The sequence below is a fragment of the Panthera leo genome, chromosome A3 (genome assembly GCF_018350215.1).
Source record: "Panthera leo isolate Ple1 chromosome A3, P.leo_Ple1_pat1.1, whole genome shotgun sequence".
Taxonomy (NCBI): Eukaryota; Metazoa; Chordata; class Mammalia; order Carnivora; family Felidae; genus Panthera; species Panthera leo.
Window position 1 is genome coordinate 93097602 of NC_056681.1, and position 16247 is coordinate 93113848.

General features: G+C 33.0%; 1 protein-coding gene across 1 annotated transcript in view; it reads right to left on the reverse strand.

Moving 5' to 3' along the window:
- The window catches only part of LRRTM4 (leucine rich repeat transmembrane neuronal 4), a 705057-nt gene extending 689017 nt beyond the window's left edge, over nt 1-16040 (reverse strand). The window contains exons 1-2 of the mRNA XM_042930238.1: nt 16005-16040; nt 12622-14168 (exon numbers count right to left, since the gene is read on the reverse strand). Coding sequence (XP_042786172.1) covers nt 12622-14168; nt 16005-16008 — 1551 coding nt within the window. The 5' untranslated portion in view covers nt 16009-16040. The remainder of the gene's footprint in view (nt 1-12621; nt 14169-16004) is intronic.
- Nucleotides 16041-16247: the final 207 nt, after the last annotated feature.

Consider the following 16247-nt stretch of genomic DNA (forward strand, 5'->3'; position numbering starts at 1 on the left):
ACAAAATAAACAGAATATATAAAAATCAGATTAAATAAATTTTATATCTTTAAGGAATTGACATTCTTAAGGAAAAAGTGCATCTAATATCTAATGATCTAATGGTTTGATTCTGGGTTATAGGAGTATAGAGTGAAAAAACTCACCTGCCTCGTTTACAATTTCTAGTACAGTGGTCCACAGAGACTGAAGGAAAAAATACATGACTAGAGAAGTTGCCTAAGCCTAAAAAATTATTACATAAAATAAAAATCATCATATATGTTAAATTTTTAATGATATTAGTATTTTTCTAGGAAACTGTAATTCAATATTCTGATTCAAGGACAGCAAAAGGTGAACAAATCTGAGTAAAATTTATAATGTTTTCTCATTATTATATCCACAAAGGGACAATACAAAAGGAGTTTTCATTGGCTGCTTTACAAGTTTCAAGGAAGAGATAATACCTGTATTATTTTAACCATCTCAGAGCTAGAAAAAAGATATTAATAAATATAACTCAACTTTTGATAAAGAGAGAAGAATATTGGCCCTCCTCCCTAATTAAGAGAAATTTAAAAATTGCAAAGAAAATAAAAGTAAATTCAATCAGAGGTGATCTAGGAAGAATGTTATGAAAAAAACTACCATAATTAATTCCAGAAATGTAAATAACATTTAAGAGTAGGAAATAAAATATATAATTCATAAAATCAATAATAGTGAGAGGGAAAGATAGGCCGTCCAAAGAGAAAAAAACACAATTCCAAAAAGTCATTTAGTAAAATTGAATGTCCATCCTGATAAATATGTATTTTATAATGACACTATAGGTATAATGATGTGATAAATAATTTTTACCTAAAACAAAGTATTGCATCTGCTATTGTAAACACAAGCACTGAGCCCAGTATTAACACCTACTAGTGAAAGTAAACAATACATTTTTGTAGAATAGAAAAGTGAATGAATATAGAGTTGATAAAATGGACAAAAACAGAAAAGGCAGTCCCATCAAAATAAGGAACAAAAATATTGCTTAAAATCACTGTAATTGTTTGATATTATTCTAGAAGATTTAGTCAATACAAATAGAAAATAAAGAAATGTTAACTATGAGAAAGTTAACACATTTTGTATTTTATAAACTTATTTTTGAACTAGAAATTTCAAAAAGAAATCAACTTAGTCTCCTGAAATTAATTGCTTTTGTAAATATGTTGATAGTAATTTTTATGCATCTATACACTTAGGATCTTATATATGCATTAGAAATTTAAAGCAAATCAACTCATCATTACTGGGGACACAAAAGACAGGTAATGCAAATTGAGTTCTATGCCATTTTTATGCTATCCATAACATTTCCTTTGACAAGTGTAGAGATTTCCATTATTTCCAATTTGATTCATAGATCCACATAATGACAATCAAAATACTGTGTGTGTGCGCGCGCGCATGTGCATGTGCGTGTGTGTGTGTGTGTGTGTGTGTGTGTGTGTGTGTGTTCCAGAAGGAGAAGATTAAAAAGAGGGAGAAGGAGGAAGAGACACATACAAAATTTTATTTCAAATGAAAATAGCAAGAAATAACCAAGACAGTTTTTAAAAATCTATGTGGAATTTAGAAGAAGACACCTTTATAATCTAAAATGTATCTTAAAACCATATTAAGGTAAAAATATGTTTTTGATACAAGAATAGAGAATAGATCCATGGCAAAATATAGAAACCAGACATGAATATATAGTTTTACATTAATGTTATGTGAAACACAGTGACAAAATCATAATTCTTTAATGGGGAAAAAACAAGTTCAGACCATATTTCACATTATATTCTAATAGATAGTTTAGGTAGATTAAAAAATTAAATATAAAAATATACCTACAGAGGAAATGATCGAAACATAGTGAATATTTATCTACATAAAGGATGGGAAAGGCCTTTCTAAAAATAAAAGCAATGTAAGAGAACATAATGAAAACTATTATTGACCTCACGGATTGTTCATACATCCTATTTCAAAATAAGAAATCCAATAACACAATACTGCACACAAAAAAAATCCTAATGCACTAAGTTAAAAATGTAAATGTTAAACACCAAAATATAATGTGTCAATTTGTTTAATAAAAGATAATAAATAATGTTGGTGTATATGTAGGGAAAATGTTAAATCTTATACAATGGATGTGTTAACACAAATAGGTATATTTTTTGAGGGAATAGTGTAGTAGGATGAATTAAGGAGTTTAAAGTTTTCATTCTTTTGGCTATGTATTTTCTCTTCAAGGAATTTACCTAAAGGAAGAGGTCACTGAAGAACTATCCTAACAGTGAAACGACTCAGCATAAATGTCCAACAAAAAGAAGGTGTAAGTAAGTGAGTTTCAAAATACAGTATTTTTAAAAGTGATTCTATCCATCACAAAATCTGAACTTTAAAGTAACAGTAACATATATCTATACATAGTTTTCAATAACAAATTAACTTTATGAACTCCCACATACATTACCTGTGCACATAATAGAAGTGAAATAGCAAAATTTTTAGTGTTATCACTGCATAGTGAAAATTGTTGACAACTGTTTTATTTTTGTAAATAACCTGTTTTCAACATTTTCTAAAGAAGCATTCATGTATAATTAGAAAATAATGGAAAATAAATAAAATACATCAGGTTAATGTACAAAACTGTACATGTTCATATTTCAAAGCAATATTTATCTAATAATTGGTATCTATAAAATAGAAATATTCTGAGAGAGCATTGATTACATAATATATTTTCATATGTAATTAGTAACCATGTTCCAATAAATTTTCAGTACGAAATGCAATGTGAAAGAGAATGGATAGTATTGTCTATCTAGGCCATGATCTTTGCCAATCTTCATGTTTTGGTGGAGAGTTGTATATACATTTTCAAGAAACAAGGTATGCCAAAATTAAAGGAGCATAAAGTTGGAATACTGATTTAAACTAATTTCTTATCATCCAGTCATTTGAGAAAACACAGACCATGAGTGGACAGAGAGTCAAGAGAGATTAAAATTTGTAAAATATTAAAAATTTATATTTATAATAGCATTCTCTCATCTTTCAATTTTCAAGATTGGCATCTAAGCAGTGATGCTCAAAAATAAAAACAATAAAAAAATCTGGTCAGAGTCCTCTAGACCAAATTCTAAGAATATGAAATGGGTTGACTACCTGGCAACTGGGGAGGGAAGTTTGGGAAGAGTAAGGTCAGGGCTAAGGTCTGGTCACTCTTTGCTGCAGGTCAAAATCACAGTGGGAATAGCTACCACATAACTGGCATTCCTATTTCAATGGGAAAGATGCAATCCCCAGGTGGTATGGGCCTGTCAGCACTTAATTGCCAAAGACAAGATAGACGTAGTTACCGTAAGAGACAGTAAAGTCAAAGCAGCAATCAAATAATTTGACTCAAGAGACCCATGGTGTGGTCTTTTTGATCATGGTATCCTTAGGAAAAAAGTACATGAGTACTAATTCTTACTTGATCTGTATAAGTAGGCCAGATCTAGGTCAAGTGAACAGAAGTATACCATGAATCACCAAAATAGAGTGTCAGGGCACCATAATCAATTCCCAGACTTGAGTCAATTTAAGACCAAGAAACATTTGAATGAAAGGTCAGATCCCACTGAGGAAAAGACAGAGCTACAGTGTCAAATGTATACTCTTAATCTTTTTTCCATCCTTTCCCAAAGGGACATACAGTTATTTACCAAAGTGACTGTGCATTGGGTTAAGTGATATAATCAGGTTTGGGGGCTTACTGGACATTGACTTGGAAGTGACACTAATTCCTGCATACCCTAAATATCACTGTGGTCCCAGAGTTAGATTAGGGGCTCATGGTGATCGATGGAATTTTAGCTCAGGTCCATTTCATAGTGGGTCTAGTAGGTCCAGTGGGTCCATGGCCCCATTCTATAGTTATGTGCCTAGTTCCAGAATACATCATTGGAAGAGACACTTAATGACTGGAAGAATCCTCATTTTGAAATAATACTGCCTTTGCAATCACAAGGAAAATAACTTATCGTCTTCTCCAGAAAAGATAATTTTTTTTTCTTTTGTCTGTAGGGTATTTTTTTTGTTGTTAAGGACCTGTACTAGTAGTACCCTCTATTTCACAGCATACAACATTATCACAGGAGGTATTCCATGGGGAAACTTAAAATATAAATATACTTCACATTAAAATATATTACAAGGATGGGGACAAAAATAGGATGTAAGAATCTATTTGTGCAAAAATAAGAACTCATATTATCCTCAACCAAAATAAATACTTACACACATGAAAGCATTAAATATTATATATTTTTGCTAGAGAAATACCAGTTTTTAAAAATACATATTAACTTGTTATTCATAAACAATTTGGAGAAATGAAAACTGCCTCCACTTATTAAGAAAATGAACTGAAGGGTAAACTCGATCAGAATGGAAATTTGTAAGTTGTTTCTATAACCCATTTCTTCCTTAGAGTTAATACTAATAAAAGAAGTATAAGTGCTACTGTCTTTGAAACATGAATAAAACGTTCAGCCAAGGGAGTATTTTACAAATCCTGAGGTATTATTTATATATTAGCATGTCTGGTACCCAAACTAAATTACAGCTCAGACAAGGGACTGAAAGGTCAGGTTTATTATTCACTTTAGTAAAAATGTAACCACAACACTTGTTTCTACATCAGGGAGTATTATAGCCATCATTATAACTAATAATAACAATGAAAATAATACAGCTACAATGTATTTTGCATTTTTCAGTAGACAGTAGGGCTTATGGCTAATAATCATTTATATTTACACTGAAGCTTTTTATGGAGGAGTTCAGAGTGGTTTTCGAATAGTAGCTCATTAATCATTTCAACAAGTTAGTTGGAAAGTTATTATCCCAGTTCAATAGATGGAAAAATTATATCACAGAAAGGTCAGATACATATTTACTTGTCCAATATTACAGAAGTAAAGTGAGTGAGTTTCAAGTCTCTCAGGCCTTTTTTCACCCTTTGATCTAACCACTGGACCAATGCAATTTTGGTTCATACTATGGTTTGACCATCAACCTAAAGTACTTGAAGGCTGACCTCTCTGCTATCACTTTTACAGACCTATAAACACAGAAGAAAATAACAATTTTTCATCTGTGGAGATCATACTAAAAAAGACTCAGACACAATTAATTTCTATTTCTTTCTTTTTTAAGTCTTATTAGAAACATACAACAATGTTGGTGTCGATTTAAAATTGTAAATACCAAAAACTTAATAGTGTAATGCATCATAATTAAATTTATGCCGAAACAGACAAGCAATATTTTCAAGGCTTCATGTGAACATAAATGTATTTAATAAGAGTTACTTAAAGGAAACAGGAAATCAACTTTTTATAATTCTCACCCCCCACAAATAATTAGATCACTGGGAAAAAAATGAAAGAACATATGTTTCAGTAAACGTGACTTGAGGGACGAGGGAGGAATTAAAAACAAGCACAGAATTTAAATTCAAATACTGTTTCTTATTTGTTTGCCTTAATAACCAGTGTAATTTCAAAGCTTTATCTGATATTTAAAGACAGCAAAACAAAATTGTTATCCTTAAAATGAAAATATACCGTGAATATGAATTAAATAGAATTGAATTTCTAAAATAGAATAATTTCAATTATTTTTCCTCTTTGTCTATATCATTTGCTACTCCAAAATTAGTGTCTATAAAGTTTTGCATTAACCTTGAAAATGATCCGAAAATGGAATAAATTCATAACCCTGCACATTCCTATTTAGAAGGACCTATTTGCTTAGGAGATCCTAAAAAAGAGTTTTCTTAAACAAATCTATCTATATTCACTGTAGCTTGTCTGCTTTGAATATTTATATATACTATGAAGTTTTTTTTAAAGTTTTAAACTCAATAAGATTTGAAGATTTCAACCACTGGAATAGTAAGTAAAAATGACAATTATAAATGAAATTTTGTTTGAATATTATAGTTACTGCATTTACCTTAAATATTTCCTTCAAAACCAATGTGATAAAAATGTTTAATGTGCCTTATTTCCTTCTACTAGAAGAATTTACGTTAAAAAATCATTAAAGAAAAAAAAAGATAGCCATTCTTGCTAGGTTTAATGATTCTATCTGTACCCTTCTGAGGTCTGAGAATTGAGTAAACATATAAAAAACTGAAGTAAAAAAGAGAATAGAACTTTCCAAGAGATGGTGGTATGGACATTCCAAAATTCAGAAAACAATCATGCTAAAATTGAGACAGTGACAGAAGAAACAAAATTATCTCAATGTCTTTACATTTTTTAATATCCCCCAAATATTTACTTTTGAGGCAATTCATGTGAATTGGACAAGTCAGTAAAGAACAGGGTTTATTAAAAGGTATAATATATATTACTTTAATATCTGCAATATACATTTTAGCATTTTAGAAATATTTATATGAAATATGTGGGCGTTTAATTGCAATGGTTATTTAAATACACTTTTATTTCAAGGTTACTTTTGTACTTATATGTAAGAATACCATTTATATAATATTAAATATAAAAGTCTCACTTCCATGTACAAACAATAATGCTTAATATCATAATCGTATTTAGTATGCATGTATTTACTACTCATATGATACCCAGGCATTAATTTTTGTTCAATGTTTCCCTCTCAGTTAAACTTATTAATAATTTTTGGACATGATTTTTTCCGATTTTTAAAAAATATTTTCATGATGACCTTAACCTTTTATTAATGCATAGAAGTTTTGCTGTCCTTCCATGCCCAAACCTTAGGTTTACAAGTATTATATAATATCTGACATAAGTCAAACATCTTACTCTTAAAAAACAATTTTCCCACATCTACATTTGTTTAAACCTTAATTTCTCTTAACAATGAAAGCACTATTTTCTGAACTATTTAGCAGGAGTATGAATCATAGCCTTTGCATATATTGAGGAGTTTCAAACATACTGAAGCAGTTTATTTAAAAGCCAGTGATTTTGATGCCACAGGAAATTCTGTGCTTCGCAACTTTCTTTAATGTACAGTAAAATTTTTAATGGCTTATGGAGTGCCCAAGAAAAATACCCTCATAATTTCTCTTTCATTTTAAGAATATTGAGATTTTATTAAATTGACCTGATGGATGATGCTTCTTTCGGTACTATAAAAAGCAATTTTAATTTTTAAAACATATTTAACATCACTTTCATGCTCTTCACTGCTCCAAAGACACACCAATTTTTCAAAACTCCCAGTGTCTGATGATATACAGGTTGCCAGTGTACCACTGTGATTTAGTGATTCAGGAAACTCTAGAGACATGAAAATTTTGATGAGTCACCATGTCCTCAATGCTAATATTACGAAGCAACTTCCAATGCATAAAGTTATCTATAAATGTAATTCCTGAGAACTAGGATGACTAGATTTTATACAATATAAAAAAATCCCAAGAAGAAAAACTCTGAAATCATATGAATATTACTGGGGTGTCTCAAAAGATGTACATTCCTAAGACCATAGTCAGACGTTTTCAGCTTGGAATCTTATTAAAACTTTGTCCATGAGGTGCTAATAAAAACTTATTCTAAAAAAGGTAATTGGACCCTTTATCCTCAGTTTAAAATCTTTCCTAAATTAATCATGTCAGGCATTTTTGGAAGCTGTCATTCCTCACCATTGCCATTTGCAGATTCTACTAAAAACTCTTTTCACATTGATTTTAATTGAATCAAATTCAGACAACAGATATTTTTAATAAACAGTCATATTTAAATGCTTTCAAAACAACCAGTTACTTGCCAGAATTTGAAAGATACATAAATCTGCGTGTGTGCTTGCATGCATGTTATGTGTACCCATGCGTGCGAGTTACATATGTTCTCCTCAAGCATAAAGGAAATTATAATGTTCCTCACCTGAGCATGCCGTTTGTTTTTTTTGTTTTTTTTGTTTTTTAACTCAAAATTTCTTTCATTTCTCATTGACAATGAATACCAATAGCTCACTTTTCCTCTAGATCCCATCTTGCTTTTGCAGTCCTGGGAATGACCACAGAGTTTACAAAGTTTACTAGTCTGAGCAAAGCTTTGAGTTAGGATATATTGTGCTCATCGCATATACTCATTTAGTAATGGGTCACAGGGAAACTAGTGACGAGCCCAAAGTCACACCAAAAATGGCAATGTGTAGTTTAAATTCTGCTTTTTGAAAGAAAAAGAACATTAAGAAAGACGGTATCTAGACAGGAGATACCTACAATTTTAGAGAGTTTTAAACATCTACCTTAAGAAGTATGTTCCTAACAAATTCTGATAACTAGAACCCAAGTTTCTTTCAAATGTCCAAAATACAGAAGAATTTTAATGGAAATATATATTCTCTCTGTACATGAACACATACACATGCATATATACAAACACATACACACACACACATACACACATAGATATAATTTAAGTGGATTTACAAAGTAAAGTTTCAATTATAACATTCTGACATAACACAGTGGGAGTTAGCCCCCAAATGAAGTTTATTTTCTATAGTTTTGTATTGATAAGGTGTAAATTAAACTCAAGGATATTGGGCCTCCATCACTTAGAAATCCTCTTTGAACATATTATGCTTTTTAGTTCTCATAAATTTACTTAGTATCCTTTAAAATGTCAATATCTAAAGTGTAGAAAGAAGTTAATAATCCCTCCTAAATCAATAGTTTGGACCTGACATAATATATTCAATAAATATAAACTGTTAGAAATGGTCTATACCACCCACTGCATAGCAGTGAAAGAAATAAAGTAAGCCCAATTGCAACCATTGTATTTTACTTGATTTTGAAGAGTTATAACTAAAATATCAAATATCTGGAAAATACATATCTAGTGTCACCTATAGTCTCATTTTCCTAATGGCAGCACTCTTAGCATTATGGGATCATTAAACTTTATATTTCAATTAGTTAACTTTTAAAATACTTGGAATGGAGAATTTCTTTAGAGACCGCTTTCATTTATTCATTCATGTTAAGGTTTTACCAATTTCATGTTTTTTAATTCACAAGACAAACTTGAAGTGTTCTCTCTTCTCCCATACTCACAATAATTAGTTTTATAAAGGTCCTTGCTAATTTCAGTTAATACAACATATCCTAGAAAAAACAGGTGTTCAAAATTGTTCTGTATAATTATCAAGTAAAATTTTGGTATGCAAAATAAAGTACCTTCATAATTCTTGTAATATTTTTAATGAGATAAAGCTATGCAAAGCACCACAAACTATTTTCAAAAGTACCTATTTGCAATTTTCTCTTTTAATAACACCTTACTAAGCTTCAGGCAAAGCTGTATCCTTCTGGCTTGAAGTACTCCTTTCAGAGCACATATTGAGGAGAGACAAATTTTTAAATGATTCAGTTCAACCAAGCACACTGCTCCACTCAAAGTATTATGATTGAGATGTATGTATCTATTAGAATTGTGCCATATATCATATTAATTATTCACTACTATCTACTCTATTCTTCTTTTATAGATATAAGAGAGTTTTACTGCCTAAGGTATTATAATATCCTTCTTCAATGTATTAACCTAGAATGTGCACGTGGACTTTTCAAAAATTAAAACTTATAAAGAATAGAGCCAAAGTTATTCACTTATTGAACTGCATGCTATATTTTATATTTGTATGTTAACTCAGAGACACCATTCTAATCAGAGATCTTAATATTTTTATTTTCTTCTTAAAAGAAATACACAAAACGGATATTTGAACTATATTTAGATCACAATAACTAAATATAACAGTTGTATAAGTGGAAGTTTCAATTTAATGCAGTTTGTTTTCAAGGCACTTAGTGCTAAGTTTTCTAGTTAAGTATTTATGGCTTTATTGGGTAGAGTTTGGTGTTCTGAATTTAAAAAAAGACTACCTCACAAAATTGTATTGTAAATATATTGATTCTTTATTTTTCTAAGCTATTGATAGGTGAGGTTTATAAAAGCAACAGCAGACTATAATTCAGCACACCTCTATAGTCCTAAAGAATTGGACATATCACTCCTCTCTCTTGGCTTCATTCTGTAGAGAAATTTTCTCAACAGGAGAAATTTTACTCCATAGTGACAAAGACATAAGGGGAAATTATGGTTCTCACCACACTTTCTAAGAATTTGCTTTTTCTCATTTCTTATATCCACCTATAACTGTAGTAGACTGACTATCCTGTCAAAAAGGGGGAGTGGTGGCTGAAATGTTTGTATGTGTTTGTGTTGGAAAACAGGTTCATATTCACTCAAATGCAGCTTCATTAGACCCTGTGAGTTAATGGTCTTAAATGTATAACCTACCATTTCCCATGTTTTAGGGCATGGAGAGTTTGATCTACTTCAGCAGAGTTGCCATTTCAACTTTCTTCATTACAACACTTAATTATGTACTTCATTATTTAATATGTCTTAACACCACATTCAACTCCAACAGTGCCACTGCAATTTCATGACCATAAACTCCCCTCTAGCTAATACACATAATATCAAAATGTGATTTGAAACAGTCATGTTTTTATGGAATAAAACATGTTTTTATTTTGTTCTAATCATGGTTAAAGTCAAGGGTCTTTAAAAGAATAATCTCTGGAATTTAAGAACTCAGGAAAAGCTTTAGAAATCACTATACTCAAGTCCTAGTTCTTTAAGAATCTTTCTTCTTTCTTGGTGATTATAATAAATAAAAATCACCTCTCTACTACAAAAGTCCAGAGAAAATGAATGAATGGACTTGGATTCTCCTTTCCCTTTTGTACTACTATGCTTTAAGAGGATCTCAAAATACAAACAGAATCTAGAATAAAACAGGATGAACTTGTTTTACTAATATTCATGTACATTGTATAAATGTCAGCCTGCAATAAAATCATCAAGTCTTGTTAGGACTCATATAAAATATCTCATTCTCCTTAATTTTTAAGGTTAATTGTTTAGGCAGGTTTCTTTCAGGGATGTTTTACTGGGATTACTATTCTTATTTTCAATCTACACAAAAAGGAGAAAATGAACTCTGAAAAATAGTTCAGTATTCCAAATTCTACTCAGTTGGAGAATATTTCAAACTCAGTGCTTTGTCTGAAAACGTTTCCCTCAGCATCTGCCTTTAGAACTATGGAAACTTTGGGTATATATTATCATAGAGCAAATTATTTGTTCCAACTGTTATAACTAGTAATAAAAAGGGGAAAATACTCATTAAATACTCATTAAAACTTTCCTTTGAACAACAAATCATCTAAAATTAGATATTAAGACAACATTGTGCCAGAACTTACTTTCTCTCTTTGCTACTCTATTCCAGCAACAAGGCCTTGGCAGTCATGATCTTTGTACTTTTTGATCAACTTTACCAAGCAAAGAATAATTTGCATCCAGTACTACTTATCAACAAGTTGGAAATCTGTGACTATTTTCTATGCATAAGCAAGTTCCTGTAAGTAATCTTTAAAATTAAATAATCAGAAACTGGATCCAAACTTCAATCTCATGAAAATGAAAATAAGGTAACATGGAATGCCTTCATTTGAAGCTAATGTTACAATAAGGGAAAATACCCAGAACTCAAATCTCTCTCTTTTTATTTGTAAATATTTGCATCACTTAGTTTTGGATAAGTTTCACAAGAATATACATAATTTTTGTTGGGGATGACAGCAACATTGACAAACAGTCCCTGTTATGCCTGTCATTATATTATTGCTAAATCATCCACAATATCAGGACCTGATTTTAGTTACCAGGGACATAGCCAAAACATGGAACTTAAGTTTCATTCTGATTACATACAAATAGCCAGCACTTAAGAAAACCTATGAAAAGTGATCTATGTCCAGTAAATTTAAAAAAAAAAAGAAAAAAAAAAAGGAAGGCAGGAAGGAAGGAAAGAAGAAAGAAAAACATCTTTAAAAGCCTAATACAATTACACAGTAGGCCTCTGACATTCTCTATGCTGGTATAATAACTAAATGGCAAATAACACGGAAAGTTATCCCTGTGAGATCCCTGTTGCATGCTTTAATTATAACTAAAAATTTACAACAAAATCAACCCTTGGGTAAATTGCTCTTTGGTTTAAATCTTCATTACCTCCTGGAATTTTGGTAAAATCACTTTGTTTTTAAATTAAGCTGGTCTCTCCTTCTTTACTCCATTACAGAAGTCAAACAACAAGAACCAGACGTTAATTTTAGAATGAAAAAGTTTTGTGTGTATGTGTGTTTGTAAGTCCAACCTCTGTATACAAACTGTTAAAAAAAAAAAAAAAACAGATGTTTTAACATAGTGCTTTATTCCAACTTAATCTCATCCTTGAACGAACTTCCTTCAAGTTTCAACCATTTAAAAAAAAATAAAGAAAACAGTCAATTTCCTGGTGGTTGTAATTTAATTAAGTAACCTTTCACACTGAGCAAAAACCCAAAAGCAAAAGGGTCATTAATCTTTCTAGTGATTAGAGACACCTCTAGGGCTTCAAACATTTACCTCTCCTTCCCCGCAGCAGAAATGCTTTTAGGAGGATCATGGTTCATACCTCGCATTCCCTGGAGCCAGAGATGGTATATGTGCAGGGCCCAGATCCATTAACGGATATATCCATGGTCTCAGAGTTTGTAGGCTTGTAGTCCACATAATACTCCTGTAAAGGGGAATTCATTTGTCTTTCAGATTCTCTGGTCTTTTTCCGCCGCCTCTTCATAAGAGAATGTTGCTGAAGTTGTTTCATGCTGGCTGGGTAGCGTTTCCAAGACACATAGATTACCAAGAGGATCATGGCCACTGAGAGAAACAGAGCCACACTCCCTGCAATAATTTTGTGAAAGGAAACATGCTCATACTCTTGCTCTGTGCCAGGAATCTGAAACCCTGGGGAAGGGCTTGGTGTTTCAAGGGTGGGCTGGGTGGGGTCAGATTTGGAAAATGTAGGTTTAGGGATAATCAGAGGCTTCTGGGGCGTTTGGGGTACCAGGTGTGATTTTTCTGTGTTGACCACCTGAACTTCAGAGCAGATATTATACGTTTCCACTGCATCACTAACCTTCTCCCCCTGGATATGCTTAGGTCCTGCACATATCATGGTGCTTTCCTTATTTCCTTTGAAATTCTTAAGCCAATAAAATAGAGGACAAATGCTCCGACTGCATTCCCACATATTTCCAGACAAAGTGATGGATATTAACGATATCCACGCATTGACAGTTTCCTGTGAGATGTTGGTAAGCTTGTTGGAATCCAAATTCAATTTTTGCAAATTGGGTAGACATTTAAATGTGCCCGGCTCAATTCCTTGGATGTCATTCCCTGATAAATCCAAGTTGTGTAAGGAACTCCAAGTCCATGTCAAGCCTTGGCTAATGGAACGAATCCTGTTCCACTGTAAGTAAATTGAGCGGAGATTGAAGAGACGTGGAAAATGAGCAAAATTGATCTTGGAAAACTGATTGTGCTCCAAGTGGAGCTCCTTCAACTTCAAGAGGCCAGCAAAAGCATTTCGGGACAAGCTTCGAAGACGATTATAACCCAAATCCAGAAAGTCAAGATTTCGACAGTCTTGAAACACTCTTATCGGCACAGTCTTTAATGAGTTAGATCTCAAGTGCAAAATGATGAGTTTCCGAAGACCTTTAAATTGTTCCGATTGCAATGTCTGAAGTTTATTGTAGGAGAGATCCAGATTGCGGAGATTGGGAACTGGGTGAAATGTTTTATTGTGCAGATAGGTAATTTTGTTGGAGCTTAGAATTAATTCTTTCAGTCTACGGATCCCTTGAAAGGCATCTTCATCCACTGAGCTAATGTAATTATGGTCAAGATAAAGCCATATAAGCTGGTTAAGGCCAGCAAACTGATTGGATTTGAGTTTCTGAATGCTGTTGAACCTTAATGATAAGCCTTGTGACCCTCCAGAAATGTTCTCAGGGATATCTGCGAAAGCATGAGACTCACAGTATACAATTTTGCCATCACATCTGCAGTTCTTTGGGCAAGCTCTCTGAGCCCCCGTGAGCATAACAAGCAGCAGTGTAGGAAGTAGCACTAGCACCACACGCATGCCTCTCAGCTGCGTAATTAAACGGAAACCTACAATATTAAAAAGAAGACAAATGCACATTGTAAAGCTATTAATATAAATCACCGCCAGCTTACCGATATCAGGGGCATCCCATCTAGTACAGTCATGGGACAGTTGATTTAAGAACAATGTATTCAACATCTGAAGTCTTATTTTCTTCAGTGTTGCATGTTTGCTATTCAGGTTTCCTTCTTTCTTCCTTGATTTTCAAATCACCACAGTGCCGTGGAACTAAGAAAATCTTTCCCGAGTTTCAGGAGTTCATACAGTCATCAACACTGAAAAGCACACAGCCTGTCTTATCACTTAACGCCAACATTTTAATAACAATAATATTTGGGTAGTCATTCTGTTGAACATCAGCACAAAAATGAAGAGTACTGAGTCTTCCGGTAATGGCAAAACTGTGACTTAGAAAACCCTGTACTTGGACATCTTTCCTAGTTGAGCAAACAGACTTTGATTTGACAAAAGAGGTTCAGTAAGCTGTCAAGGTAACCCAAGTTTGCCCTGCCTGAAACTGTATCCTTATTGCATAATGGAATAACAATACATGAGCTCTGAACAAATGGCATTGGGACTAGTATGGGCAACCAGTGAAGCATGGTATGAAGACTACTAACAGTGTGAGGTACTCTCAACGTGTTAATAAGCATATATACTCTCAGCATTCAGGAGGACCTGCCTACCGTGGCTCTCTTGCCCAGCAATAGATACATCAGCCCAGAGCCCTAACTACTGATAACACAGAACATGTCAAAGTTAAGATTGTCAAATTCTTATTAAATATTTGCATAAAATGAAAAATAATTTTGTGTAGTATTAGTTTTGCTGTTATTTTTAACATAGTTGCTTTTGCAAATTTGGGGAAAAAACAAGAAGAGAAGCAATAGACTACTACCCCCCATTTCCAAACCGACCTGCTCAAATTTCTCAGACTTTTTTTTTCCTCCCCTACCTCCATTAACTTCCAAAAACCTGCAAAGTTGCAATGTATTGGCACTTGTGCTGCATTTCCAAGTCATAGCTTGTTAAGGGACTTCTTTCCTCTGTCAACAGTAGATTTATTATTTCTTAGCGGTAAGGGGGGGGGGGGAACCCTGTGTGCTGCAGTTTCTTTATTTATCTTAAATATTCATATTTTAAGCAAGAGGCAATCAGCCAAACCTCTAATTAAAAAGCTCTCCTTCTTTCATTCAACCAGGTTTTTTGTTTTGTTTTGTTTTTTTTTAATTTGAAACCCGATCTTGCTCTCTGTCCTTTTGCCAGTTACAATCTCATTGAAATACATTCCAGCTCTTCCAGACAGGGGAAAGGGGGGAAAAAAACCAGTCACACTTGAAAAAATAAGACTGGCAAATGACTGCTGGAAATTTGGAAGCTGTGTTTAGGATACAGCTTCAAAGATAAAACAAACCCTTGAGCGACCTCTGATAAAGTAACGACCCCACCCCTACACACACACAGTAAAGTGTTAACATTCTTCCTGACCGCGACCAGAAATACAAGCGTGGTTAATATTATCAAGAAATAGAAGCAAACACAATATTTATCTCAGGCTCAATTCCCAAGCTGTAGAAACGCATACAGAAGAGACAGTCTTAAAGATATTTCTCTAGAGTCTGTTTGAGTCCGTGTTATGCATTTACAGATTTAAAAAGAAAAAACTACTAAAAGGAAAATGATCTAAAAATATAATAGCAACTATACTGAGTCAACTGGCAAACTCAGAGGCTGCTGCTTTTTGCCTGTTTCCCCGTCTTTTATCAGCTAATGCCACGACTGAGAATAGGAAGCCAAGAGGATCAGCTTTGCTAAGAAGGAAACAACAAAAGTTCACTTACCCATCCTTTGTCATCCAAAAACGGTTCCCCCCTCTCTCAGCTTTCTTCTTATTTGGTCTCTCGTGCTGAAACCACCACCACCTTCATGACACAGTGCGGCTGTCATTCACACCATTCTGATCCCGCATGTGAGCTAGTAGCCCCATACAAACTTCCCCGGAGAGGACAGGCAAAAAATATATATACATATATGAAAAAAAAAATCAGCATGGGGTGGGATTGGGGGGGGGGCAGGGAAAAGGA